General features: G+C 44.2%; 1 protein-coding gene across 5 annotated transcripts in view; it reads right to left on the bottom strand.

Moving 5' to 3' along the window:
- TTC28 (tetratricopeptide repeat domain 28) overlaps nt 1–26,673 on the bottom strand; it is a 152,319-nt gene that overhangs the window by 18,802 nt on the left and 106,844 nt on the right. For all 5 annotated transcript variants that reach the window (XR_004254001.1, XM_032199208.1, XM_032199209.1 and 2 more), the window contains 8 exons: nt 19,528–20,869; nt 18,103–18,626; nt 16,385–16,494; nt 15,967–16,096; nt 15,335–15,553; nt 13,187–13,352; nt 8,220–8,360; nt 1,205–1,349 (listed from right to left, as the gene is read on the bottom strand). Coding sequence is in view for 4 of the 5 variants with exons in the window: in XM_032199208.1 (XP_032055099.1) it covers nt 1,205–1,349; nt 8,220–8,360; nt 13,187–13,352; nt 15,335–15,553; nt 15,967–16,096; nt 16,385–16,494; nt 18,103–18,626; nt 19,528–20,869 (2,777 nt within the window). In the remaining variant the exon portion in view is untranslated. The remainder of the gene's footprint in view (nt 1–1,204; nt 1,350–8,219; nt 8,361–13,186; nt 13,353–15,334; nt 15,554–15,966; nt 16,097–16,384; nt 16,495–18,102; nt 18,627–19,527; nt 20,870–26,673) is intronic.

The following is a 26,673-nucleotide window of genomic DNA, read 5'->3' as shown; positions in this document are numbered from 1 at the left end:
TTTGCTTCCAATGGTAAACTACTACCATGAAATATCTAATGGAAACACAAACTTTTAAAACACAGGGGGGTGTGAATAATGTCAGAAAATCCTGAAATGCAGACATACTGAATAAAAGCACTCCAACAGAAAAGAAATTGCTATTGTGCAGTCACGGCGAATTTTACTGTTTGTATCAGGTTTTATAGAGAGCTCAGACAAATGCACCTTGGTCCTAACACAATTCTTCCTCTGTCTTGTTCAGGGTCTAGCTAGAGCAAACTGCCCGACTGCACTGTGATGCACTGATAGCTGAGGATTAATTTGAGATACACTGACCCCATCTCACTAGCAATCAAAGAATAACAGGAATTTGCAGTCAATCTCAAGTGTTATCTCTCAGGTAGCAGCAAAGACAAATTAATATTATTAAGAAATAGAATTATCAGTCCGGTGGTTTCCTCCAAAGGGAGTTGGGAGTGAATCAGAAATACCAAAAATAAGGTTATCTATAAGGGAGAATGTCAACAGTAGAAAGTAGAAGAATGACAGCAATGTGCTTTTAATGGCTTTTTGGCTTTTGGAGTGGGAACAAAATTCCTGAAGGATAACAACATTTTCATTTAAAAGGAGATGAGAATAGTTGCTGACCTCTTGCTGTTTCAAGGGGAAAGGGAAGCAGACATTTTTTATTTTATTTTTTGAATATCTTTAGGGGAGAGGAACAGACACATAAACTAGCTAAACCATTAAGACAAAGAATCAAAGAAAAGATGCTCCTTTGTCATTTCAGAAGCAGAAAGAAGGCTGACACTGCTGCATCAGACAGCATAGGCACACATAAGGCTAACTCCCCTGTCCACTGAACCCAGTGCCATGGCCAGCCTTGATTTAGATGAATCTTCTCCATACTCAGAACAGTTTCTCATTCTCCCTGACCTATTTGTCCCTAGGTAGATCTGCCAAGTTTGCCGATTAGTGTTAGCGAATAAAAGATATGCTTTCTTCATCAAAAGCGTTATACTTTGGCAGCTGACCAAAAGAGGTACCATCAGCAATACCCTTTATTTCCACCTCCCAATACATCCTGTCTCACCATCAGGGAAGATCAAGTGGAAAGCTCCATGCCTCAGAAACAATTCCCAGGCTGTCTATTCTTGCTTTCCCATACAACAGGTGATTTTGGTTAAGTGTATCTTTATGTCTGTGTGTGCTAGAAGCTTACTCCTTCCAGTGGTCCTATCAGTAAGTCATAGAGTGCACGGAGTGGGGGTTTGCTGAAGGAAGTCTGCCTCCTTGGAAGAGATGATGTTCCATCCTTAACAGGAGACATGGTACTGCTGAATAGGCTGGTCATGCTCTGACAGCTCCTGTGGGCAAAAGGCAAGTGAGAGGTTAGTTGCAGAAATCTGAGGTCCACAGCAAGTTGCTCTGCCTTCATAATGCTGACAATGAGGCAGTCCCAGTCCATCCAAGCAGATGACTGTGGTCTGTAAGATGCTTCATGCCAGGGCTTTATTCTCCCATTCAACTTCACACCACAATGAACAATGACATTAATGGCAGGGTGAACTAGCTGCGGACAGCAGCTTGCATTGCTATGGAGTTTCTCTATGAAATGAAGTGCCTAAAATGCCGTTCACAACATTTATTACTTACCTATTGGTAGCAATTGTGTATGGGCAAACATGAGACCTGTTAACAATTGACTACAATCACAGGAAGATTTACAGTGGGGTTTTGCACCAACTAATCTAGCATGATACTGAAAGGAAACAGGAAAACAAGCAAGCAACAAGACATGAAGATTATGCCTGCACTTGCTGTCACTCCTCTGGATGGCTCCACGAAGTCAGAGTTATGCCTCTTAGGCTCTGCCTCTGAAAAAATCCTGAGTTGTGTAAGCAGGTTAGAATCCACATTTCCAGCAAGACAGCTGATCCGGAACCTGCTTCGCTACAAGCTTTATAATTTGCTGCAATGTTGTTTTGCTCCCATTTTCCTGTTCCATGGGGGTAATGGCAGTACAAATGACAGTTTCCTTTATTTGCTATCTGTCCATCTCCAGTCATTCTCTTACAGTATTCACTGCCAAAACTCAGTCACAAAGCTGTCTCCAAGCCCCACCCAAATGCCACTACACAGTTCTTTTTCTCTCCACCCCAGCAGACCTGATTTAGTTTCCTGATGATTTTCTCTTCATGCAAGCAGCTGAACGGAGTTAATCTGGATCTGTTTTAAAGTAACAAACAAAACCAACACTCACCCCTCTGGTCCCCCTGCAGACTCATCAAAATCTTTCCCATCACTGACAGTAGTCCTTCTCAGCTCCGCTTTTGTTAAGCACCAAGAAGTCTTTCAAACATTTCCATTATTTCTTGAACAGCCCCTCACTGCACACTTTGTAGCTCTCCTCATCTTCCCCAAAACTCAGCAGGTTAGCTATTTTCCCACATGCTTATACCAGCCTTCACTCTTACCAAGTTCAAGCCGTCAGCTACTCCTTACAGGAGCAGTCTCTCCCTGTCTCTCACCCCAAAACTGCTACTGGCATTTCAGGGACAAGAACAGCACCTTGTGCCACTGACCAGGAGCCTGAACCTGAAGAATTCATGCAGCTATTCCTTTATTATATATATTACTTCCTAAACCAGTATTCATTCCCTTATCAGCTTCCATGTATATCAGGAGTATACCCCGCACTTTATATATATCTATCTCTCTCTATATAATGTGATAATTACCTATGCTAATTAGGTATTTGAGCTTCAGTCGTTTATCTGTACTGTGTGCTCATCTCAAGCTACAAGCATGACATGTTTCTGTACTTCCCTGTCTGCACATCCTTCTTCACAGATGCTGCAAGTGTAAGATCTGTACTAGTACAGGCCTTTGTTAGTCTTTTGCACTACAAACACTCCTATCAACTGGTCTGCCATTTGGCAGTCACTTTCAGTTGCAAGGAGTACACGTACGTTGTGTGAGGCCTACATGCAGCTCTTGTACGTAAGAATTATTGTACTATCTCTCTGTTCTCCAGAGACTTGGAGGTGCTGTCATCACCAAGAGGCTAGTGAACGTTATACGAGTGCTGATCTGGTGACCATTTCCAACATCCCACAGACAGCTTTGCACATGTTCTCCTGGGTGTCAGGCATCACCAAACACCAGCACTGTGAGGAGACCAAGATGGCATGGGTACAAAAACTTACTGCCTTGTTCAGGAAGTGATGTTGCCCCTCTCTAGTCTCTCTAATCCAGCAGCTGTGCTCCCCTGAAAGGTTATCCTTGGCACAGTGCCATGAATAACTGTTTTATGTAAAAAGGATAATTTTCCAGAAAGTTTTAACAGGTGGGCCTTAAAAAAAAAAAAAAAAAAAAAAAAAAAAAAAGGAAGGGAGGAGGAAGGGAGTGAAATGAGACATTTAACAGTAATGGTAGAACATGGTCTGAAGTGCCACTAGTCACCACTGGGGCTGTCCAGCAATGAAAACAACAAATCTCATGCATAGAAGGCCACCCATGAGGGAACACATGCCCCATTGCCCTCACAGTGCCAAATGCATTAAATGGAGAATTCCATATCCAGCTCATGCTCTGATGCTGCTGCACAGATGCACAGAGAAAGTCTCCTCCCATCCCTGGTCTCTGTGAACCACAGAGCCGCTCTATCTCTCAAGCGTCTTCCAGTGCCATGCACCTGTGCCAACTGACATGACAGGAAAGCAGCTATAGTTTTCTGGATTCATGACCAACCCCCCACACTTCATCAGGACAGCAGACTGCAACATCTTCTGTTAAGAATCTTTACTCTCAAAAATACCTTGACTCTAGTTCACTAGTTTTACCTCTTGCCTGGATCGATCTTAGCTAACACCACACGAAATAAACAAAAACAGAAAGCTTTTGCATATGCAGGAAATCAGAACATAACTAAGTGTCCAATAGGTAGGGTCAACCAATGACACTAATACAGTTGATTGCATATCTGCTGTAGGCATATGTGACTGCACAGTATTCCTCCTTATACTCACGGAATAGGCCAAATTTCCAGGAAAAGGTAAGGTGAGCAAAACATTCCACTCAAGTGCACACCTTCTACCACTGCCAACCACAGGCCTGAGACATAGCCCTGATGCTTATCAACAGACCGATTTAGAAACTTTCTTTCTCCCCTCCCTTTCTCTCCTCAGCTGCTGCAACAGTCACTGGACCAGCTTAACTCATGTCTAAAAAACTATTCACTAAAGAAAAATGATGTTATCGCCCATGCTTTCCACTAACAAGAGCTTTGTAACTTACAGGCCAACAGGAGTATTAAATGGATGTAAAGAGAAGCCTTGTGTCTAACTGTCCATGCTCTCCTACACAAACAGGGATGCTGGTGAAAGCACAGGCACACTAAAACTACTCAGCACTGTTGAGAACCTGCGAGGTGACTTGTGTGAGGACCAAATTTCTTGGCAGCATTCAGGATGGATTCAGCACTAAGTCCTCCCTCTGGATCGCTCTGCCTAGCTTTCATTGCAGCAGCTGACCTGAGCCAAGCGCACTGTACAGTGCCCAGCTGTTTCTACACTATATAGCACAGATTTTAAAATCTGATCAAAAAATAGAATAGAAATTGTGCTTTCCCAATACTGGGCATTTCTAGTGCCCTGATCCCCATGTACTTAAAGCACACACCTCTACTATATTCCATCTGATATACCACTGAGGAAGGGCAAGGGATTCCCCTCCTGCTTATCCAGGATCAAGTGAGCACAAAGAACACTAGTCCAAGCAGAACAGTCCTGGCCTTCCTAAGAAATAGCAATTTGCCAGCAGGTTGGCACTCACCAGCCTAGTCGCGGTGTTAAACATATTTAACAGACTAATTTATTGCAGGGGATACCAGTTTGATTAATCAGCATAGCCTCCTTCATCTTGCTTGCACAGCCTAGCAGCTCTAGATTTATCCCTTCACCACTCAGACTGTTTTTTATTAGAACAAAATCAAAGGAATATCATAAATCTTCCACAACCTTTGCATGTCTGTGTACACACAGACAGAGAAAAACCATAGGGAGAGGCTGGACAGAGATCTTTTTTAGCAAGCAGAGCAAACCTGGAGCCCCGACCATCTCTCTCCCCTTCCTCCCTGACCAGTGCAAACAAATAGCTCTCCATGTGGCCTGTCAGGCATCTGAGTCCAGGTGATTTTAATGCAACAAGATGGACACTTTCAGGCAAACACCCCTTCTGTGAAGGGCCAGTGCTGCACAGCAGCAGGTCTGAGCATTTCTACCTTGCTGTTGCAGTGTTCCCTCCCCTGATTTCTGGAACAATAGAATTTGGAGTCCCTGCACACTCTGCAGTGCTGCTAATTTATAATCCTTTGTATAAGGCATCCTGGCCTGCAACAAGCAGAGGAAACAGCACAAACTGGGACTCGGGACTGCCTGCATATATCACTGTTAACTCTGTTTCCACCCTTTGTCTTGGAGATAGAGGAACAAAGCAATGATCCCATGACGTCCTCAGAGAAAGGTGGAAAAAACCCTTGTCATACAAGCCTTGAGCTCAGACTAATTTGGCATGCCACCAGTCTCTCAGGGCCTGGCTTTGCTTGCAGAGGATGAATGTGACTACGCACAGGCAGGAAGGAGCAGTTCATACTGCAGCCAGCATAGCACTGCTCTTGCCTTGGCACTTGTTAACACTCTGAATGGGCGAAATATACTCATGGCGAAGCACAGCCATTCTGGAGGGCCTGAGTCAGACTTACTGTTTTAATGTCTGACAGTCCTGGGACAAATGGATATCCATCGGGCCTGTCACTTGCAAGCCTGCCTCAAAAGTCCTTTCCTAGACATGCAGACCCATACCCACATTCAAGGTCTTGACATACAATACCAAGCTGTGGGAAGCTCTGAAAAAACATTCAAATCTCAAGCCCCTGCAGATGCTTTCAAGCACCCACAATTATCTCCAATACCCACCAGTGGTTGCGCATAACCCTCAGGCCACCCAGAACTCTCTGCTTGGGTGGTCTGTACTTGGGCAGCCACAACACTGCCCCCGTATGTACAGAACCAGGCAGATAAGAAACTCTCCGGCCACTGCTTTCCTAATCTGTCTTCCAAAGGCCTCACACTTTGTCCTTGGCCAGCCAGAATCCCTGCCTTAGCATAGTTTCCAGGAGGATCTGCTCCCTGATCTTGCAAAGCATAGAGGCTGGTTGGGAGACAACAATGTCCTTGTCACAAGTAAATTTGCATCTGAAATTACATTACTCCTTACCTCCTTATTTGCCTTTTACAAACTCCCATTATGATGCATTGTAAAAATAGCCCTCAGGGAAGTATATTTTACACTTAAGCAGTGGCAGGGCTGATTCACATGTTTTCTGCGGGAAGGTAGACAGACTGTGTCCCCCATGATGGTGGAGAGGCCAAAGAAAAGGTGGGGGAGCTATATTCAGGTGATGGCTATGATCATGTTTCTTGCTTGAGCAAAAGATGATGAGCAGGGAAGAAATCAGATTTTAATCTGGTCTAAAAGTCCTACAGAGCAGAGGAAAACAGAAGCTGTATAAAAACATAAGCAACTGGGACTGTGTCAGGATCTCTTGGCATGAACTGGTTAGACAGCTACTGGACAGCACAGAGATCACTGCAGTGTCCTCCCTCAGCAACCCCTTCTTCCTCTGAAGTCCTCTTCTTCTCAGAAGTCCCTTAAGTTAACTGCCAAACCTAGGCATTTTTGCTTTTCAAGCAGAGCTGCCAAAAAGCATACTATTCTTGCTTAAAGCCAGAATCACCGGGTTACCTGATGACAGCAGCCAGAGGGCACCCATCCAAAACCAATGGCTTCGTTTCAGTCACCCACTTGTCATCAGAAATGGAGACTGGATGGCTCCGAACAGTCCCAGCATGTCTAGGGCCTCATTTTGACATGGGACCTTAACAGCATGTGCAACTCCTGCGCGTGAAGGAACTCACATTGGCCCCAGGCCATATAAACTCCCCCTTGAGGATCTCCAACATTCAAACACAAGATGTGAACACTGCATTCAGGCCTCACAAGAGGAATGCAGGGCCTGCCTTGGCAGCAGGAAAAGGCAAGCTCTTACTCTCAACTGCAAACAGGCCCTACTCCCCTTTCTGCCCTGCACTGCCGAAGCCAAGGCAAACAGAGGCCGTACCTTGATTCACTGCTTGTGAGGCACTACATTGCCATCTCCTGAAGCACGACAGCAGCAATAACCTACATCACTGACCTACAGCTACATGAATTTATGCCAGTATTAGCTGGCAGAAGAACAACTGCACAGAGGCGGAGAGCTGGAGGCCAGAGATGCAAGATGACAATTTGTATTCTTCCTAAATACTCAATTCTGTTGTTTACCCAAAGTCTAAAAGCTCACATTTCCTTGCTAGAACTCTAGGCCAGTACATAGAAATGCTGCCTATTCCATTTTCCTTTCTTAATCTGCTTCCTTCCATGTAGGCTTTCATCTGCTTCATTCCTGAAGCTGCAGGACTCTTTCAAGGATAACTTGTTGCTGTCCCAAGCTCACTGTGCAACATGCACTGTGCTGCATACTGCTCTCTACACTGCTAGATTAGGAAGAACCACGCAGTGTAACAATAGGACAGGTAAGGCTTTCTACGGTTCCTTTCTAGACTCTGTAGCCTCTAGTTTCATCATCTGTGGGACTGAAGCAGACATAAGTACTCAAAGGTTTGGGCAAGACTATAGCACCTGCCCTGAATCTGTGACTCAGCAAACCAGGTACAAAAGAGATGTGGCAGCATCAGCTTTACCACTAGAGCTCCCTGATATTCCCCCATCGGGAGACAGAAGTTGGGCAGGGAGGCCATACACAAGTATCGTGCCTTTCTCTTCATCCCAGTGCAGCTTCTGAAAACATCAGTCATGTTTTCTTCTAGTTCTCCTTCTGATGCTCTTGTGAGGGTGCTTTTAATGAAGTGCTCATATTCCCTCGTTCCTGAGATTCTCCTAACAGCTACAAACCAGTTAATTCACAAGACACCTTAGGTAAGCTCCTAGATCTGTGTTCAGGGAAATGCGTTTGGCTCCCAAGAAGCAGAAAGACACATAGATGCTGCATAAATGGCCCCCGTCGTGTTCCTCAGGATTGCATTCATCAACAACATCATCAGCTCTACTCTGAGATCACAGCAAGACATTTCATTCTGCTCACTGATCCCCACAGTACAGCACTGTATTCTCACCTGTTCAGGAGGTTGTTCCTGCTGACCATCCTCAGGAAGCCAGTTGGATCAGTCACTGAGTTCAGCTTGTTATTCATCTCCTCATACTGTTGGTCCATGATATCCCCAGCTTCACTTTCAGTCTCACTGCTAGCACAGGCTCTGCAGAGGGAACAGCAGGTTGAAGGAATCATAGGTGCAGGACAGAACAACAGCTTTGTAACAAATGCTCAGCCAGTCTGAGAGAAAATTAATTTCAGACAACCTCAACCAAATGTTAAAGTCAAATCTTCCCTGGATTGCATCTCCTCTCCTGTTAGGCATACAAGATAATAACAGCCCTGTACCTTTCTCTTGCCCTGGGCATTCTTAAGGGTTTAAAGCATTACACACAATGACAGAAATACAGGACCCAAATTCCCATGCCCAGCAAACAGATAAGGACTTGTGAAGCTACTGAACAGAAAAGCTGATGTTTGAAGGAAACACCAACTCAGCCCTTGAATTGCCTAAGAACATATGCTACCATATACTTTCCAAAAAAAAAAAAAAGAAAAAAAAAAAAAGACCCTCCAAGCTATGTATGCTCCCTTCACTGGCAAAGCTCAATATACAAAAGACAGCTGTGTTGATGTTCCTATTATACAAACAGGGAAAGATACAAAGAGACAAAAAAAAATGACTCCATCAGTGACACTAGGACAGCAGCAACAGAGACAAATATAGAGAAATATCTAAATGACCATCTTGTCGTAGATTTTCCATCTAAATACTATGGTAACACTTGTTTTTCCTTTGTAAAGGCAGAAAGCAAACAACTATTGTATGTGCATTTTTAACAATCCCTTCCTTTAATTTAGTAAATAATTTGCATCTCATATGGTGCATCACAAGCCTTGGAATTTGTACACTTTAGCTAAAGCTGCTGTGCTGCCTGCATCTCACTTATGCTGCCTTTTAACTTACAGCCTTTCCTCAAGGACACATTTTTCAATAACAAGCACGTGAATCGAATTATCATATAACAGGTATTTGTGCAGAAAACTATACATGTTGCTGTATGGACCATAGGATAACTTACAAATATACTTCCAGGTCAGTATCATTTAGTAACCTGAGAGAATAAGCCTTAACAAAAGCCATTCAACATTGAAATGGGACTAGTCAAACAACAGTCAGGAAAAAAAAGGGGGGGGGGGATAAGGGTTGGGGGAAGAAAAGGTTGTCAATGGCTGTCTTCTGTATGTTTTTCTTCCAGCTGTAGGCATGCTGAGTCTTGAGTCCTGGCACAGTTTTAAGTATCACTCATGGTGAATATTTGGAGTTCCTACAAGAGTTAAAAAATCTTGATTTCATGAACCCAAGAGAGCAGGTCACATGTTTTCCCAGAAAAGAAAGGAATCTGTCCCAACACAAATTCAAGCAGTCTTCAAGGTTTCCTCACACTTTATTTTTTGTAAGTATGTGTATTTGTCAGTTTAATTAGACAAGCTGAGATGAACGATTTTCAGCACAAAGCAAAGGGCTGCACTGTAGAACCTAACATCACCACAGCAAGTTCCTGATGACACATCCTATGAGAGCATCCCTTCCTCCCAGGAGCAAAAAATGGGAAGATGTGCCACCTTGGTGGTGAAACAGTACCTACAAACATATTTACACCTTTATGGAAGGCAATTGCACTTAAATATCTGCAAAAGCATACAACTACAGTGCACTTTAGCATGCCATGAACTGAGAAGTTGAAGCCAAACAAAAGTTTTCACATGCATGCAGTACATATTCAACTCCTTTTGCTCTTCATTGACAGTCAGAGAACAGCTTCCAGGGACTGCAGGTGACAGTTTCTCCTGGGGGTTTGCCATGCTGGAGTATGGTGGCAATGTGCAATGCTGCAAGGAAGCACTTAATAATACAAGGAAAGTTTCATATCAGAACTTGATATTGACCCACACGGAGCAGACAAGATTTGTTTAATAACCTGCATATAATTTTCAAGTGGGGAAAGAGCTTCTGCCTGTGATCATACCACACCAGCCCACTGATCTCAGAGACAAGCATCAAATCCACAATCCTTAACCAAGAACATACCACCACCATCCCCATGAAAAGAGGAGGAAGCTGACATCACAGTAAATTAAAGACTCATCCCAAAACCTGAAGACTGAAGGACTCCCTTTGCCAGGAAAAGTCTGTGATGACAAATGGTAACCAGAACTGAAAATAGTATCTGCAAACATAAGGAGTAACCACAGATTTTGGTTGTGTACATGCATATCTAGAGGATAAGATTCAACCACTGGTACCTAGAGATGGATGTAACCTTCTGAAAGATGAAACCCTGATCCTTTAAAAGAAGGGTAGATGGAACCAATTCAGTCTTGCTTTTTCTTTCTTGTCCTGCCAGTCAGTATTTGCACCTCAGATGGAGAGTGACTCTGTTCTTCCAGAAAGAACAGAGAGCTTATGGTCCACATGCACGCACAAGAAAGAACTGGATGAAGTGCCAACATCCAGAACTCATCTGTAAAACCCAGGAAACATGAAGGCTGGAGAGAATAACTTCTGACATTTCCTTTAATAGGAATCACACAGCTCATTTTCAAGCAAGACTTAAAAAATGTATCTCCTAAGGTGTGACTGAAGCCAAGAGAATTTAATGTAAGGCCTGCAAACCACTAGATATCACTACGGACAAGGATAGGCATTAAGTATAGCATTATTTAGTAGCAATAAATTCATGATTATGATCATTCAGATAGCTGTGCTTATGTGCTTGCAGTTTCTCAGGGCTTTAACATGCAGGAAGCTACTCCCCTTTGTCTGTCAATTCTCTTAGACTTTGATTACTCATCTGGTTTAGGTTCCAATTGGTCTTCCTCAGAGTACTTAATAAAAACCCTAGACTAGCATGCAGTTTGTTATTGGTCACAGTGAAATGAATAATCCAGTCAGAGAGCTGTAAAAAACCGTATGTTCCCCTTCAGAAAGCCACCTTCACAACTGTGGAAAGTTACGCACCTTGTCAGAAAGTACAAACCCAAAATGCACCCATATGAGACAACTGGAAGTCCAATACATGCAGATGTGGGTATCACTGGAGGGAGGTATCTGCTGTCCCTACTGCTTCTGGTTTCAAACAGTCTCAACATTATGAGTTAAGCACAGAGTCATCTTCTCAGCAGCTCAACTGACCCAATCCTGACAAATCCCTTGTGAGGTTGGTGGGTGATTACAGAAAATGGAAGTTGAGACTGAGTTCTGGACAGACTGGGTCAGAACCTCTAAGACTAACATGATTGCTGACCTTAGATTGACCTGTTCCTGATCCACCATTTTGGCTATCAGCAACAAGAAGCCACCTGTTCATGATCAAAATCTGTTATAGATACTGCCAGTATTTCAGCAACATGTACAAATGTCCATATTAGCAAGATTCTGGGTCCCTGAATCCCTCCCTCTCACTGAATCACTAGAGCTCATCCTCCCACAATGGCAATACTAAATTTTTTAGTGACACTCCAAAGGAACATCCAGACACCAACATCATACTCAGAGAGAGAGAATCTAACACCATGTTCATGGGAAGTTTTCAGAGTAGTACTATAATTTTTTTCAAATCATTTCGTATCTTATCATTTATGGGTAATCACTGCTATGGTCACAAAAGCATTTATATATAGAAGTAGAACAAACAGAAAGGATGAGCAAATCACTGTGTAGCTAGCCCAAAGGAACATAAACCCTTTATCTATCTCCTAGCTGTAAAGCTACATAAACCACACAGATCACTGACATAGCTTTTCTCCTTGGAGACTACAGCAGAGAAGCAGAGAAAATGGCTCAAATCAGTTTTCTTCTAGATATATGTTGTCCATCTCAACTCAGGTATCTCTTTCACCTTTCTCATACCAATTAACTTTCCTCTCTTGTGTGGGATAACAATGCATGGTTTATTTTATTTTTTTTTTCTGTTTTGGGGAGTGGTTTGCTTTCCTTCTCATTTGCAGCGCGGTTGGTTCAAACATGGCCACAAATCTGCTTGTATTCTGCTGAGAGCACCTCTTAACAAAATGACATGGGTTATGGACTGCTAGGTTTTAGTGCTCTGAAGCAGCGTCTCAAAGATTTTGATCTGTCTTCAGTCTGTCACTAGTGAAGACTTCAGGACTGTACAAATTGTTTAGTTCTTACAAGATTAATGTAAGAATTTTAATGGTAACATGGGTGTCTAAAGTAATCTCAAAGGGTTGCAGAAACCTAGAAGTAATTTATATAGCAAGAGTTTCTCAGTTCTTTGGGCAAATTTCCAATGAAAAGTGGAAAAAAAGCATCGTGTGTTCTTTAGGAGACTGATACAATAACTACCCTGTTAAAACAGGAAGGAAGGGAGGGAGGGAGAGAGGAAGCAAGGAAGGAAGGAAGCAAGGAAAACAACCCATTCCACACACTCCCTTAAAACACAACAAAAATCCTGACATATCCTCTCAAGTTAGTGGTGTTCTGGACAGGTTCTTTTCTGGTAATGCAGATGACAAACTTCTCAGTCAAAGTTAGATACGATGCAAATAGCTGCACTCAGGTGAGTAGACATGAAAATATAGAGCACTGAAAAGCTAAAATAAGCTTGGAACAGGCCACGAGCGGTTTATAAGACAAAGACACCTTCTCCTAAACCTTCTAAAAGCTAGTATTTTTGTGGTTTAGAAATAAATAAATAGATAAGAAAATAAAAAAAAAAATAAATTAGGTAGAGCTTTCTCTTCAGTTCCCTAAGTAAAGGTAAAACCAGAAGAAGGCGGCTCTGCAACCTGAACCATCCTGCCCTGCAAACCTTTCAGGGTGCATTCAGCATCCCAGCATAGATGCACATTCTTTAATTTACTTTGGAATTGGTGAAAATAACAAAAGTTATTTGCCAGCTGAACTGTTATCGCTTTCTGGTGAGAAAGTGGGAACCAGGATGTTAAACCCTATCTCCAGCTTACCGGGTATAGTACGAATCCACACCCAGAGCCTCCCGTACACTTGAGATGTACTGTTCCAATGCAGAGTTTGTTACTGTTTGCAAAGTCACACTGTTGGCTTCAGGGAAGTCCCCAGCATTTTCAGTCACGCTGTCACCCAGATAATACTCATGAAATTTTAGAATTCCTGCAAGGAAAAAGAATCATGACATTATTTCTGCAGGGGAGGAAGAACACTGCCAGCAACTATCCAGGAAAGCGGAACAGTCCCTAGCACTTGGTATTTCCAGTACAACTGTGGCTATGCATTCTGTGCATTTTTCCGCCGGTCTCTTCCAGACTTCTGAATTACAATTGGTTATTTAAAATCTGGCTTTGTACTTTGCAGACGATAGCTCAAAAGTACTTTGCTTTTATGAGATGCTCAGAATGCATTTGCTATTGCAGCTGTCTTATATAAATTATAAAGCACATCTTCCATGAAAGCATGTGTAAGTCACATTTCAACAGCTATGCATGAAAAATACCTATTAATTGTCTCTGTTCACATACATGTACATTGAACACACAAGGCCTCAAATGCTGAACAAAAATGCTACTACTACAGCAGAAACTTCTCATGTCACACAAAGGTTTTTCATTTTACTTATATGCATGAAAATACATTATATACAAAGAAAGGTGTATTAATGCATAGTAAAATACTAAATGTTAGCATTTCACAATGGATAAAACTTATAAAGAACGATCACTTTTTTGGTTAAGAATTCAACTAATACTCGAGATAAAACCTTCCTCCATTCATACTGCCATAACCTTTCTGATACAATTAATTTTACAGTGCCACAGCCTGTGATCAACAGCAAGAGGCTGCTTTGTATGCCCTGTTTGCATTGACAGCATAGATCAGTTATCAGGAGTGGGGGCATAATGAATAAAGCAGCTCCCTTTGTCACAAATACAGAATCAGTGGTTCTAAAGGCACAATTTCAGTGGGATAATGAGGATGCTGGGCTGTCATTGAAGCTACTCTCCACCATCAGTAATGAGATGAGAAGGGATGGAGTCACTCCTGAAGAGCTCCCCAGAAAAGCTGTTCAAGAGGAAACCTGCATGTTAAAGACAAAAGCACCAGTGTCCCTCTCCTTCCTCATATCTGTCAGTGCCTTTAAGGAGCTAGTCACAAACCCATGTACTTGGAGAGCACAGCTGCACTTGTACACGACCCAGATGGGCAAGGAGGAGACTGGTTGTGAAGGCTGGTGGCAAATTCTGCACTACTGATTCATATAATTCTAGTATACTCAGCTTGATCTCAATACTACAGAATTAGTGACATTTTATTGTGCAAAGTACAGAACTAAAGAGCCACTTAGTGCCAAGGATGCATAGCAGGATGACATCATCTTAAACTTATACCATCAATATTACAAGACGCCCCACAAAAGAACATCTTCCAATCACTGTCATCCCATGTGAAATATGCTAATGTCTGCTTCCCTTCCCAAATTGTTTTTGGTGTAATCTGAATAGTGCTTTTGGTGTAATCTGAATAGTGCTTTTTTTTCTCTTCAGCTTTGTTATGGTGAAGGGCTGCAATTATTAAATTATATCCAAAAAGAATTCATGAAAATTTAGTCATCATTTTATTAGATAATGAAAAACAGCTGCCTGCAAAAAGCAATCCTCTTCAAATTAATCCTCCTTGCTCTCCTGTGATAAGCATTTCCACATTCATATGAGCGGAATTCAGAGGATCAGGCAGTTCAATGATGTATCAGGAAGCAAGGATGCCCTTCTGTTTTCTGCAATCCAGTTCAGTGAATAAATGCCAAAAGCTTTTGGAACGATAAAGCACAGAAATATAATTAAAGTAAGCATTCTTATCCATTAAAGATTCTCACAGACCAAGGTACTTGGAATCCCATTACCGCTCTGCATTGCTGTGTGGGAAAAACATACAGATTAGAGGTCAAAAAATGGAAATATTAAACACCTGAGACATTTCCGTCTCCAGATGAATGTCAAAATCCTTCTATGGAAGTCCTAAGAACTTCTATGCCATTATTGCTGTGGCTATGCCACCATTTCCCGTCTATTTAGCTCCAAGATTCTGGATCCAAAGGATTGCTTTTGTTCATAGGCTCTCACCTCCAAAAGGGACCTCACCTGCCCCAGGAGCCAGCAGCCAGCTGTACAGGTAACCTGCTGCCAGTGAGTAGTAGAGAACAAGTCCCCTCTGGCCATTCACTGTCTCCAGGACCTGGTCAATGGTCACTGGAGAATATGGATCAGAGTCCTGCTGCCCAGTCTGGCGTTCCACGAGCAGATCAGCAAATGCCCTTGTTCGTCCTCTCTCTGCTACTGCCAAAGCTTCATCATGGTGACCTGAAAAGACAAAGCCATGTCTCAGACCTGACACCAACATGGTCTGCAATGAGCAGTGCGGGAACAGGGACAGGTGCTATCCCAGCTCAAACACAAACCTAGTGAAACAGCATCACCGCATTTATTTCTGGAAAGAGCAGTCCAGCGCTGGACTATGGTCCCACAGATCATGGCTGCAAGCACTAACGTGATGTATGGGGAAACGAGTCACAAAGTCAAATGACTGGAGAAAGCATGGAAGACTATCGTGCCTGAAACCCAAAGAGACCCTTACTTCTGCCCTGGCAAACAAACGCTATGCTTCATCACACTGGTAAGAGCAAAGGTTGTAGCACGAACTGTCTCCCTGCATCTTTAGTCAAACTGTGGCACAAGCTTGGAGTTCAGACCCAGCAGGCAATGGTGTCTCTTACCTAGGCTGACAAGTACTCGTTGCAGGGCCTGATAGGAAGATGTCTGCAGATCGAAGAGTGACAGCTTGTAATCTGTGCTCAGCTGCACCTCATGTCGGATAGTTTCAAACAGTGCCGAGGCCCGGTACAGCTGGTGGGGGGAAAACAGCCATGGTGACTCCCTAAACAGATACAGCACATAGTGCTGACTAGGAGAGCGGGATCCAGGGGCCACCATAGCCACAGAGGGGAGGTCAGCCTCAGACAGCCCCTCAGGACATCAGCATCCCCAGCTGAGAGCAGTGGGCTGGGAATGGAACAAGAAAGCACATGGGCTCAGTGCATCATACACCCTGTCCCAGGATGCATCAGACATTTCCTCCTCCTAGGACAGAAATGACCCACAGGACTCATAAGCATAGGGCAGGCCATGGAATACCTGGTGCTGAGACTCCTCCAGGTTCCCACTTGCCCAGAGGGAAAGGCCAAGGCCATGGCGGATTTTGGCTTCATCTTCTCTGCGTCCCAGCTGCTCTGCCAGCCTCAGTCCTGAAAAGCAGTCATAGTGAGAGAGGGCTGGAGGGAGAAGTGGCTTTAGCCTCCAGGTGGAACATTCCTCCTGCCTCAGCTGCCTGGGGGGATGACGGCTCAGGTGGGCCACATGTCTCCCTGGTGCCTGTGGCAGGCAGACAGCGGTGCTGGATGCCAGCAGTGAGATGTCAGCTGCAGCACTGCTAAGCAGCGGCTGCTTACACTCGAATCAACACCTGCATGAGAGGTGCCTAAGCAAGACAGACATCGCCATAGACCAAGACACAACCCAGGTGAGGTTAAGGTGCAATCCCAAGACACTCTGTATGCTTCTACCAGGAAGTTTGACTTTTAAATCTTAAAAGCCACACAGACAATCAAAATCACACTGAACTGCCAAACATTACCAGAGAAGAGGCTTTTGCCACATTACTTGGTCATTTCCCACTAGCTATTCCAGCATCCTGGAAGGTTTCTCTACTGAGCCAGAACTGAGGGCAGGGTCCTGGCATGAGCGACATAAAGCGCATTTTACTTCCAGCAGCACCTTCTTGTTTGTCCCCTGCTTCCATCACACTCTAAGCCTCCCACCTCCATGGGCCCTGCTGCTGCCCACAAGGATGCTCTTATATACCTCAAGTTTCCTACAGACTGGAGAAGGGGAGGCCTGGTTGTGACCAGGCATCTCAGCAGCAACCAGCATTTACTTTTTTCTTTTCTTTTCATGAATCTTTCATCACACAAGGAAAAGGAGCTGCAAATAATTTATTTCCTTCCAATTTAATTGAACTCAGGTTGTTTGAATCCTGTCAAAGTCATTTTCAAAAAAAAAAAAAAAAAAAGACTAGCTGATATAATTAATCCTTCAGCTTCCAACTTCATACGTTCCTACTACATTGCTCATCTCCTCCATCAGAGAGCTACCGCCTTGAACGAATGCTGCATGCATGCTGGAATCTTATTCAGCAGCACAAGCCAGAGGCCTGCGCTGGTCCTGGCACTCAGCAGAGGGCAGATGGCTTCTGAACACCGAGGGCTGCCCCTCCCAACCAAACAAGAGTTGTGTTCACTCTCAGCTTACAGGACACTCGCCCATCTGGTCTCACTCTCATTGGAGCTCAGAAAGAAAAGCCAGGTGGTAAGCAGCAAAGCACAGCTCAGCACAAATTAGTTCCAGACCTCCTTTTGGATGTGTATATCCTTACCCATGCAGCCAATTCCTGGGATGCAGTGCTATCTACAGAGAGGGTTTACACCTTCAATGCTCAGGCACAAGCAGGCTTTACAAAGACTCTCATTAGACCCAGCCTGGATTCAAGCTCAGAGCTGGATGAGAAGCCCCCAGGAAGGAAGAGACTGCTCTGCTCAACACTCTCTTCACAGGATGCCAGGAAGGCTCTGACTGACATGGCGTGCTGACCAGAACAACTTTCTTGTGTAGCTACTCACATGGATGCTTGACAGTAGCTATGTATGTCTGTAAGAGCTTTTGCATCTAAGTCACTTTCAAACCCATTCTATTAGTGCCACATCCACAGTACCTCACTTCTCTCCATGGGTTCAATCCTCCCTCCTACTCCCCTACGTCTATCACAACATGCTATGTTGGAAGATTCAGCCTCTTACCTTCCTGCAGGTACATCACAGCCTGAGAGTAGTTCTGCAAGGCATGATGAGTCCTTCCCAGACTGCTGTAGGATACAGTTTTGGCTACAAGATCATTCATTTGTGCTGCAATGCTGAGATGCTGCTCCTGATAAACTACCGCCCTCTCGTAGGTGCCCAACGACTCGTAGGTCAGACCCAGGTTCCCGTAGGCTCGGCCTTGGCAAGTGGGATTGTTGGTCTCCTCCGCAATCTGCAAGTCTAGCTGGTGATACTGCAGGGCTGTGTCATACTCTCCCATCTGCTGATAGACCCCACCAAGGCCGCAGGCAGCATCACTCTCCAGAGCTCGGTCCTTCATCTCTCGAGCAATGTTCAGCTGGCGTTCCAGGCAAGAAATGGCTTGTTCGTAATTCCCCAGCTGGCTGTGCAGGCTCCCCAGCTCCCCATAGGCCTGGGCTTTGTTAAACGCCTCCCCCAACTCATGTGCCACCACAAGCCTCTTCTCAAAGCATACCAGAGCCTGCTGCAAACTTCCCATAGCTCTACAAGGGAAGAAAACAGCATTGATTTTGCCAATATTTTCTTGAAATATAATGTTTTGTCACTTCCTTTAGAGGTCATCTCAAATCTTTCAGGCAAAGACAAATGTTTTCCCCCTAGGAGTCATGCTCAGTATCTTTGAATCACCATCCTTCTTCTGCTACCCTATAAGACTCTTGCTCCAAGGACAGAGCAACATCAGCTCCATTATTCGAGCCAGTAGCAGAGACAAAATCATTTTCTTCCCAGAATCCAGAGGACTCTGTTACTTGGTCCTACGCCATATCCCTGTGCATGTATACAATGGCCACACAAACACATCCTGCCATTAACATAATGCAACCATTTTGACTTGTCTAGACATCAACCTCCCTGCCCTCTACTGCATATTTAGACCGCCCCCAACAAGCCAGCCAAGCTTCACTTATAACCAGTTTGCATGCACACTTCAGCCCCACAGCCTGTTATCTCCCTTTTCCTCATGCTCAGCCCTACCCCTGTTCTCATCTGTGCATTCCCACATGCTCTCTAAGTAGCAGGCAACCTTCCCCACGCTGTGCACTATGCAGGCACACACACAGGCCACCTTCTCATATTTCTGCGTGCATCCCATACCTCTCTCCTCTGTTATATCAATGTTTCCCCTCAACATACACAAGCACACCTCCTGCCAGTGCCTCTAGGCAAGCACAGGTGTGCACAGATACAAATGCTCCCATGCACATGCTCCTCCCAGCAGCCCACTGGCTTCCAGTGCACCAGGTGGGCTCACAGGAACTCACCAGGACCAGGATCATACGGACTATAACACTTGGCAATACTGAACAACAGAGGCCTTTCTGTGTGCTTTAACAGACTGCATTTCACTGCCTTTTGTTGCAATACACATGCAACGCTCCTTACCTGTGTCCATTGCCCAGGCCCCGGTAGGCCTTTGCTTGATCTTGCATGCGGTTCAGGCTTTGAGCCACCGACAGGTACTGCTCGTAATACTTTATAGCTTCCTCAAAATCTCCCAGAGCTTCATAACAATCTCCCAGGTTCCCATATGCTCGGCCTCGATCTAACACAGATTCATTTCCGCTGAGCTGCTGCAGCATGGCCAGCTGCTGTTCAAAGTAGCCAATAGCTTCCTCCATGACATTCATGTTCATCTTGGTAATGCCCATGTTACCGTAGACTTGGGCTTCTATGCTGGGGTCCTTCAACTTCTGCCCAAGATCCAGTTGTTCTTCATAACACTTGAATGCCATAGTGTACTTCCCAAGTGACATGTATACTGCAGCAAGGTGACCGTGTGCTCTGCATTCACCTGACACATCACCCAGCTCCTGGTACACCTCCAGCTCCTGTGTATGGTAGCCTAAAGCCTTATCACACTTCTGTATCATTCTGTATGCAGAGCCCAAGGCTGCATAGGCGCTGGCTTCCAATCTCCTGTCTGTAACATGATGGGCTAGGCTCAATTGCTGCTCATAAAATTTTATTGCACCACTTATGTCTTTTTTACAGACAAAAATATCCCCCAAGTTCCCCAGAGCTCGGAATTTGGCCTGGGAATTGTTCAGAGACTGTGCCAGGGACAACAGATACTTTTGACACTCCTCTGCTTTGTTGAAGTCCATCAAGGCTTTGAAGGCCAGGCCCAGGTTGCAATAAGCTTTGGCTTGGCTCAGCTTGTCATGAAGATCCTTTGCTAAGGCAAGATCCTGCTCATAGTACTTAACAGCCTCTTCGTAGTTCCCAAGGCAGTAATGGGCATAGCCAAGGTTATGGCAAACTTTCCCCTCCCCTTCCATGTCCTGTAGCTCTGGGGACAAGCGCAGGTACTGCTCGTAGTAAGGTGCAGCCTGCACAAACTCTCCTCGTGAGCAGTGGAAGTTGCCCAAATTGCTGAGGGCCCGTGCTTCACTCTGGATGTCTCGCAGCTCCCGGGCAATGTTGAGATGATTTTGGTAGTGCTGCAGAGCACGGTCATGGGCACCCAGTGCTTGATAGGCAACTGCTAAGTTCCCATGTGTAGATGCTTGAGAGGCTCGGTCATTTACTTCCATAGAAATCTGCAGCTCCTGCCGATGGTACTTGACAGCTTGGTCATACATGCCCAGAGCGTTGTAAGCATTGCCCATGTTGCCATAGGCCCGGCCCTGGGCCGCATAATCACTCAGCTCCTGAGCTATGGACAGATGTGTCTTATGCAGCCGCAGTGCAGTGTCATAGTCACCTTTCATCTGGTGAATAATTCCTGAAAAATAGCAGAAACGGGTTCAAAGAAACCAGTCTGTCCTGGTAACCCTTCTGTAACACCTTGCTATGCCAGGACTTTTCTGCAACCCATCCTTCAGCAGCCCATGGCCTAGCCCTTTCCCCACGCTCTCTACAGGGAACCCCATCCCTTCCCCACAGCACCCCGATGCATAACTGGCACAGCCGATGCAGCACAGCCTTTCTCAAGGGAACTTGGTAGCTCCCTGATGTCTTTGCCCAGCTCCTTGCCCACTTCTCCCTCAGCTCTGCTGGGCCCATGGCTCCACCTGATCATCAGCTCTCTGCCAGACACATGCTGCTGTTTCCCTGTGTGACGAGGGAATGCAGTGGCAGCAAGGATGAGCTGCACTGAGCTCAGTGATGTGCTGGGCTTGCAAGCTGCTACATACAGCTGAGTGCTCCCAGGAAAGGGCACCAACTTCTGCAGAAAAACCACTGAGTGACTACAGGGTGTGGAACTGGACTGGACACAAAGCTAAATAAGGTAGGAACTGTGAAAAGCAGCCGCTGTCAAAATGTCCCATTGCTGCAGCAACTACAGTAGAAGGAATTAGCTAAATTTCTCCCCAGAATGCAGCAGGCGCTATCTGAGCTGGAAGCAGGCAGAACCAGCACTGCCTCAAGGATGCTGGAGTTCACACTCTCGGCTCCATCTCCTAATGTGGTTCTTCTTCTAGCCAGCACCTCCGCATGCCAGCATGACATAACACAGCAGCCCCACCTGTGAGAAAGCTAAACACACAGCTCATTGCAAAACATATCTGAAAACCCAGGGTTTCCAAAATGAGTGAACAAGTAAACATTTCCTAATCTCTTACTACTAAACAGATTCCTCAAGGAGGTGAGACAGGCAGTTCTCTACCAGAGCTGCTTTGAACCTCCTTGGAGGAATCAAGCGTAGGAAAGCACTCAACTTGAAGTGACAGTAAAAGGGAAGGAGAACAGAAATCAGGCTAAAAGCAAAACTGAGTTCACCTGACTGTCTAGATAACTTGTTCTATGATGAGATACTCTTTATGTCAGGGTCAGAAAGCAGTGAAGAGGACAAACATTGTTAAAATTACTGAGTAGTGCCTTTGCACAAATGAAGTGAGTACTACAGTGAAATGTAACAAAAAACAGTGAAGAAGCAAGCACTTCTGAGACAGGGAAGGATAGGAATATTATACAGGAAGGATTGGACAACCTTGTGTATTAGAGCAACAGGAACAGTGTCATGAAGTTCAAGAGTAAAATATGCAAAGACACGCACTTCACGACTAATAGCAAGAATTTCTACTACAAGGGTAGGGAATCATCATTTGGAAATAAAATGAGAACCTATCCAGTGAGCTGATGTATTTCCAGTAAAGAAAGACAAATGTGATTCCTGTTGGATGCAAAAGACTAGCAGTTTAGAGAGCAACGTTGGTGTTACTACTGAGAGGCATCAGCCCTGGAAATTATTTTGACCATCAGAGTGCTGAAGCTCCAGAATAGCCCTATAGTATAGTAGTATACGACTTTATACAGTATAGTAGTATAGAAACAACCAAAATATTACTGTTAAAATGGGATTGCTTAGTTTATGAATCACAGTGTTAATATTACATGGCATGTGCAATAACAGGAGACTGGATTCAGCACCTCAGGACACATCTTGCATCGCTCTTAGCTGAATCAAGGATTCCTCTAGTTGCTCTAAGCTTCTACACCTTTTCTGGGAGAGTAACTGAAGTCAGCAATGTCAGCAAAATTATTATTAATTAAACAATTTAACTAAAGGGAAAAAAGGAAAAGAGGAAAAGGGGAGGGGAAAAAAAAAAAAAAACAAAAAAACAAGCAAAGGCTGTGTGGAAGTGCAGAGGAAAGAAATTACTCTCTACTTCCCACAAATGAGGGATGCTTGACCACATCCTTGCAGCAGGGCCTCAACACACGTAGCTGGTGTTCGGGAGGACAGACGTTTTCACATGAGCCCACCCCTCCCCTCTTCTTCCCTTTTCCACCTTTTATTGCTGAGTGTGACATCATATGGCATGGTTGGTTTAGGTCAGCTGCCCTGGTGATGTTCCTTTCTCACTTTTTGCCCGCCCCCAGCCTGCTGGCTCTGGGGGGGGTTGGAGGGAGTCCTGATGCAGTGCCAGCACTGCTCAGCAGCAGACACAACCCTGGTGTGATACCAGGGCTGTTCTAGCTCCAAGTACAGAGCACGGCACTGTGTGGGCTGCTGCAAGGAAAGTTAAGATCCCAGCCAGACCCAGTACACCATGGAAACTGCTATTGCATTAGTTTGTTAGAGCTGTCACCCATCTGTTGTGGCCATGTAAGGAAGAAAGATCCCAAAATACACTGTCACTTCAAAACATCAGCATTCTGACTCATTCTTACAGCTATAATCATTGACTGCATAGCAGACAGTCTTCTGGTCAAGCAGCTGGACTATATCCTTGAAATAGCATATAAAGAACACAGCAGAACAGATCCAAGCCCAGAAGCTAGCAGACCTGAGGGGAGACAAAGAGATAGCCTTTACTGCCTTATAGCATGTACTGCTACAAAATTAGTGCAAATTACATTCATGCACAAGCTCTTTTTTCTTTCCTTAATGATGAATACAGATAGAACTGTGTAGAATACTTGTATAGAGCATCAGCAAAGTAATTGTGTTCTGCCTGTTAAATCACCGATTTTCCAATCCAGGCAACAAATTGATAAGGGAAGAGGGAAAATGTCAGACTAACTTTGAAACAACGATTGCAGTTCCTGGGCTGGAGCCCGGAAGGGGGTTGGAGCAGAAGTTAAAGGGAGCTTCAGTCTCCTGTTAGTATCGGCCAAAGCAGAACAAACCTTTCCGTCACGGTGGAGTCACAGCCGTGCTACAGCCTGCAGCATAGACTAAAATAACATTGCTCTTGACTGAAGCTGCTCTTTTGGAGTGAAATGCAAACATGTTGAAAGTTGAAAAAAAGTGGTTTTGTAGGTCTCCCACCTACAGGGTGGGAGAACAACATCCCAGCCCCCTTCTGGGTGCTGACTGGAGAGCCTGACAGCATCCACGGCCTGGGTGTGCTCTGACGCAACGCCCTGCAGCTGGCGGATGCCTGCGGGCAAAGAGAGATGAGGGAAGGGGGTCTTGGGTGAGTTCCCCACTCCTTCAGCAACTGGGGACAATGTAACAACCATTTTGTGACTTTTGCTCCTCACGATGCTCGCCTGCATCTTCACTACATTGCCTCAGTACCCTCTAAAGGGAACAAGCTGCAAACTCAAAACAACTTTGCACTCTGCAAGTCCAGTATAGAGCACTCAAAACACTCCCTCATCTTCCAGCTTTTTATGTTGCTTCTAGGAGGCGGTGTGTAGAGACACCATCATATTCGCTGTGCCATCTTCTGAATTTTACATCAAGGCTCACTGAATTTTCTAGTGAGCACTTTACGAAGGTAAATATGATGGAAGACACAACAACTGAAAAAAGGTAGCTAAAATTTAGAAATACATACTAATCCTATGGGTAAGAATTTAACAATTTTGACATATTCCCAAGACCATATTCAATGAAATTAATATAGTTCTAATTTTACAAGCTGAATATTGCAGTTTTACCTTAACTGAGGTGCAACATTTCAGAATAAGAATTGATGCATGAACACACTACCCCTTCAAACAGCTCCCCTTCCCCTGTAATATTAGGGAGAGAGAAAGATTAAGGCTTTCAGGAGGTTATTCTTGTTTGGGTTTTGGAGGGGTAATTTCAGTACTAAAAAGATCTCTGCAGAAATTCTCAGGTAATAGTTTTTACATTCTTACTCTTGACATTTTGTGTGTGTTTTATTTATTTTTTAATGATGACCTGAAAATTAAAGATTGATCACCCAATAAAGTCTCTTAAATGTTTTGAAGTACAGATGCTGAAAAAGCAATTTTTTGTAACGCAAAAACTTTCTTCAAGCAAAACCAGAACGTCATCATCTTATTACTGTACTTTTTAGTGAATTTGCTGTGATGATTAAGAAAAACTGACAGTTGTGCTTCCCTGAGAATAATCAGCCCTCTGTTTGTACATCCTAAATAGACACTCTTTTGCCCTCCAACATGACACACCTCAAGATACACACACTTCACAGAGACGCAGAGCTCAGTGTTTGGGGCTGCTGCAGCTTCAGCATCTGCCAAGGTTTTATCTGACACACAAAGCTTCTCCCTGTCTATGAATACAACACTGACTTTTACTTTCTCCTACAAGTTACTTGGGGATTTGAAATGATTATCTGTGGAACTAGGCTAAATGTTCTATAATACTCTTTACTTGCAAATAAACCAAGGTTCTACAGACCAAAATGAAGCATATGTGCCTCTACCTTAATACAGGCAGCCCATCCAACTTTGAGCAGCAAGCACATAAAAGAGAGGCGCAGAAGTTCTCTTGTAACTGCAAAAAGATGATAAGCACCTAGGGAGAGACTTAAACTGTGTTTTAATAATAATCTGAAGTGTCCTCTCTGCATCATAAGAGGAACTGTTAATAAGCTCTGCAGAGGCTGAAAAGCCAGCTCTCTACATGGAGCCTTGGCATTTGGAAACACCATCTGCTTTGCAAAGGTTGACAATCTGAGACTTCTGGTTAAGCTCCAGATCTCCTTGTTGTGAAGGGCTCAATAACTTGCGAGTTGCCCTCAGTCCATTACCTTCTGCTTACCGAGTCGCAGAGTGCATTATCTCTCCCTGCAGAGCGCTACAGCAGCTGGGCTATGTTATATTCTGTGTCTGTCTTGCTCAGCATTAGATAGTACACTTAGGAGAGCTTTCCATCTAAATCAGTGAAATGCAAACAGAAAATTCTGTTGCTTCAGCAAAGAGGCCAACTCTAACATTCTGGCTTGGAAACACACGTTTAGATACATTTTTTGCCTGTCAGCATGGTTATTTTGATGAGGTTTTGTTTTGCATGTGGATTAGATGAAAGAGACAATTAAGACTCGGCTTTTTAATTGGTACTGGATGTATTTTAACAACAGGAATAGACTTTCTCAACAAGAACTGCATGTTCTCTTTTTCCAGTGTAACTCAACTCTGACAGAGGGAACATAGAAAAATAGCCAAATAACAGCTGAAACGTGAGATCCTGTACTCAGAAGCTAGGGAAACTATTCAAATACAAAGTGTAGACTGGCTGAGTCAGCATACCAACCTAAAGTTATGTTTAGGCTTAAATCCAAACAAGTAAAACATTCTCTGCTGCAACAAAACATTTTTTTAAACAATTATTTTCTGGGATTGCATGCTGAATGCATCATTAAATTCAAGGCTCCTGTAAGACATAATCATATTAAGATGAACTTTCTAGTCCCAACCTGACTAGGTTTGAGTCAGCAAAACAGTAAGAGAATTAAAAATGCAAGTGACAACCCACAAAAACTGAAGAACAAGAGCAAGTCACTTCCTTCTGCAGCACTGCTTGTTTCATTCTGGGATGAGTTAAAACAACTACCACAGGTTTAGCAGTTCCCTGTAAGTGCTGATATTTATCTCATCTCAGCACTTCTGTACCACTTTTCTGTAATAGTGCTGAGTAACACAAAGCCAGACTACACTGACTATACAGGCACTTAGAAGAAACATCACAGAACACGAATCAAGCTCTTTCATCCAGTAAATAGATGTGGTCTGCCCAATGACAAGGGGCTTGAAAAAATGGGAGGAGACAATATGGACAACCCTACACAGCTCATCAAACTGTCACGAGGAAGAAAAACAAAACCAAGTGACAGCTTCCATTTCCCAACACTGTATTTCCTT

Source organism: Aythya fuligula, chromosome 17 (genome assembly GCF_009819795.1).
Source record: "Aythya fuligula isolate bAytFul2 chromosome 17, bAytFul2.pri, whole genome shotgun sequence".
Classification (NCBI taxonomy): domain Eukaryota; kingdom Metazoa; phylum Chordata; class Aves; order Anseriformes; family Anatidae; genus Aythya; species Aythya fuligula.
Note: the sequence above shows the minus strand (reverse complement) of the source record. Positions and strands in the feature narration are given on the sequence as shown.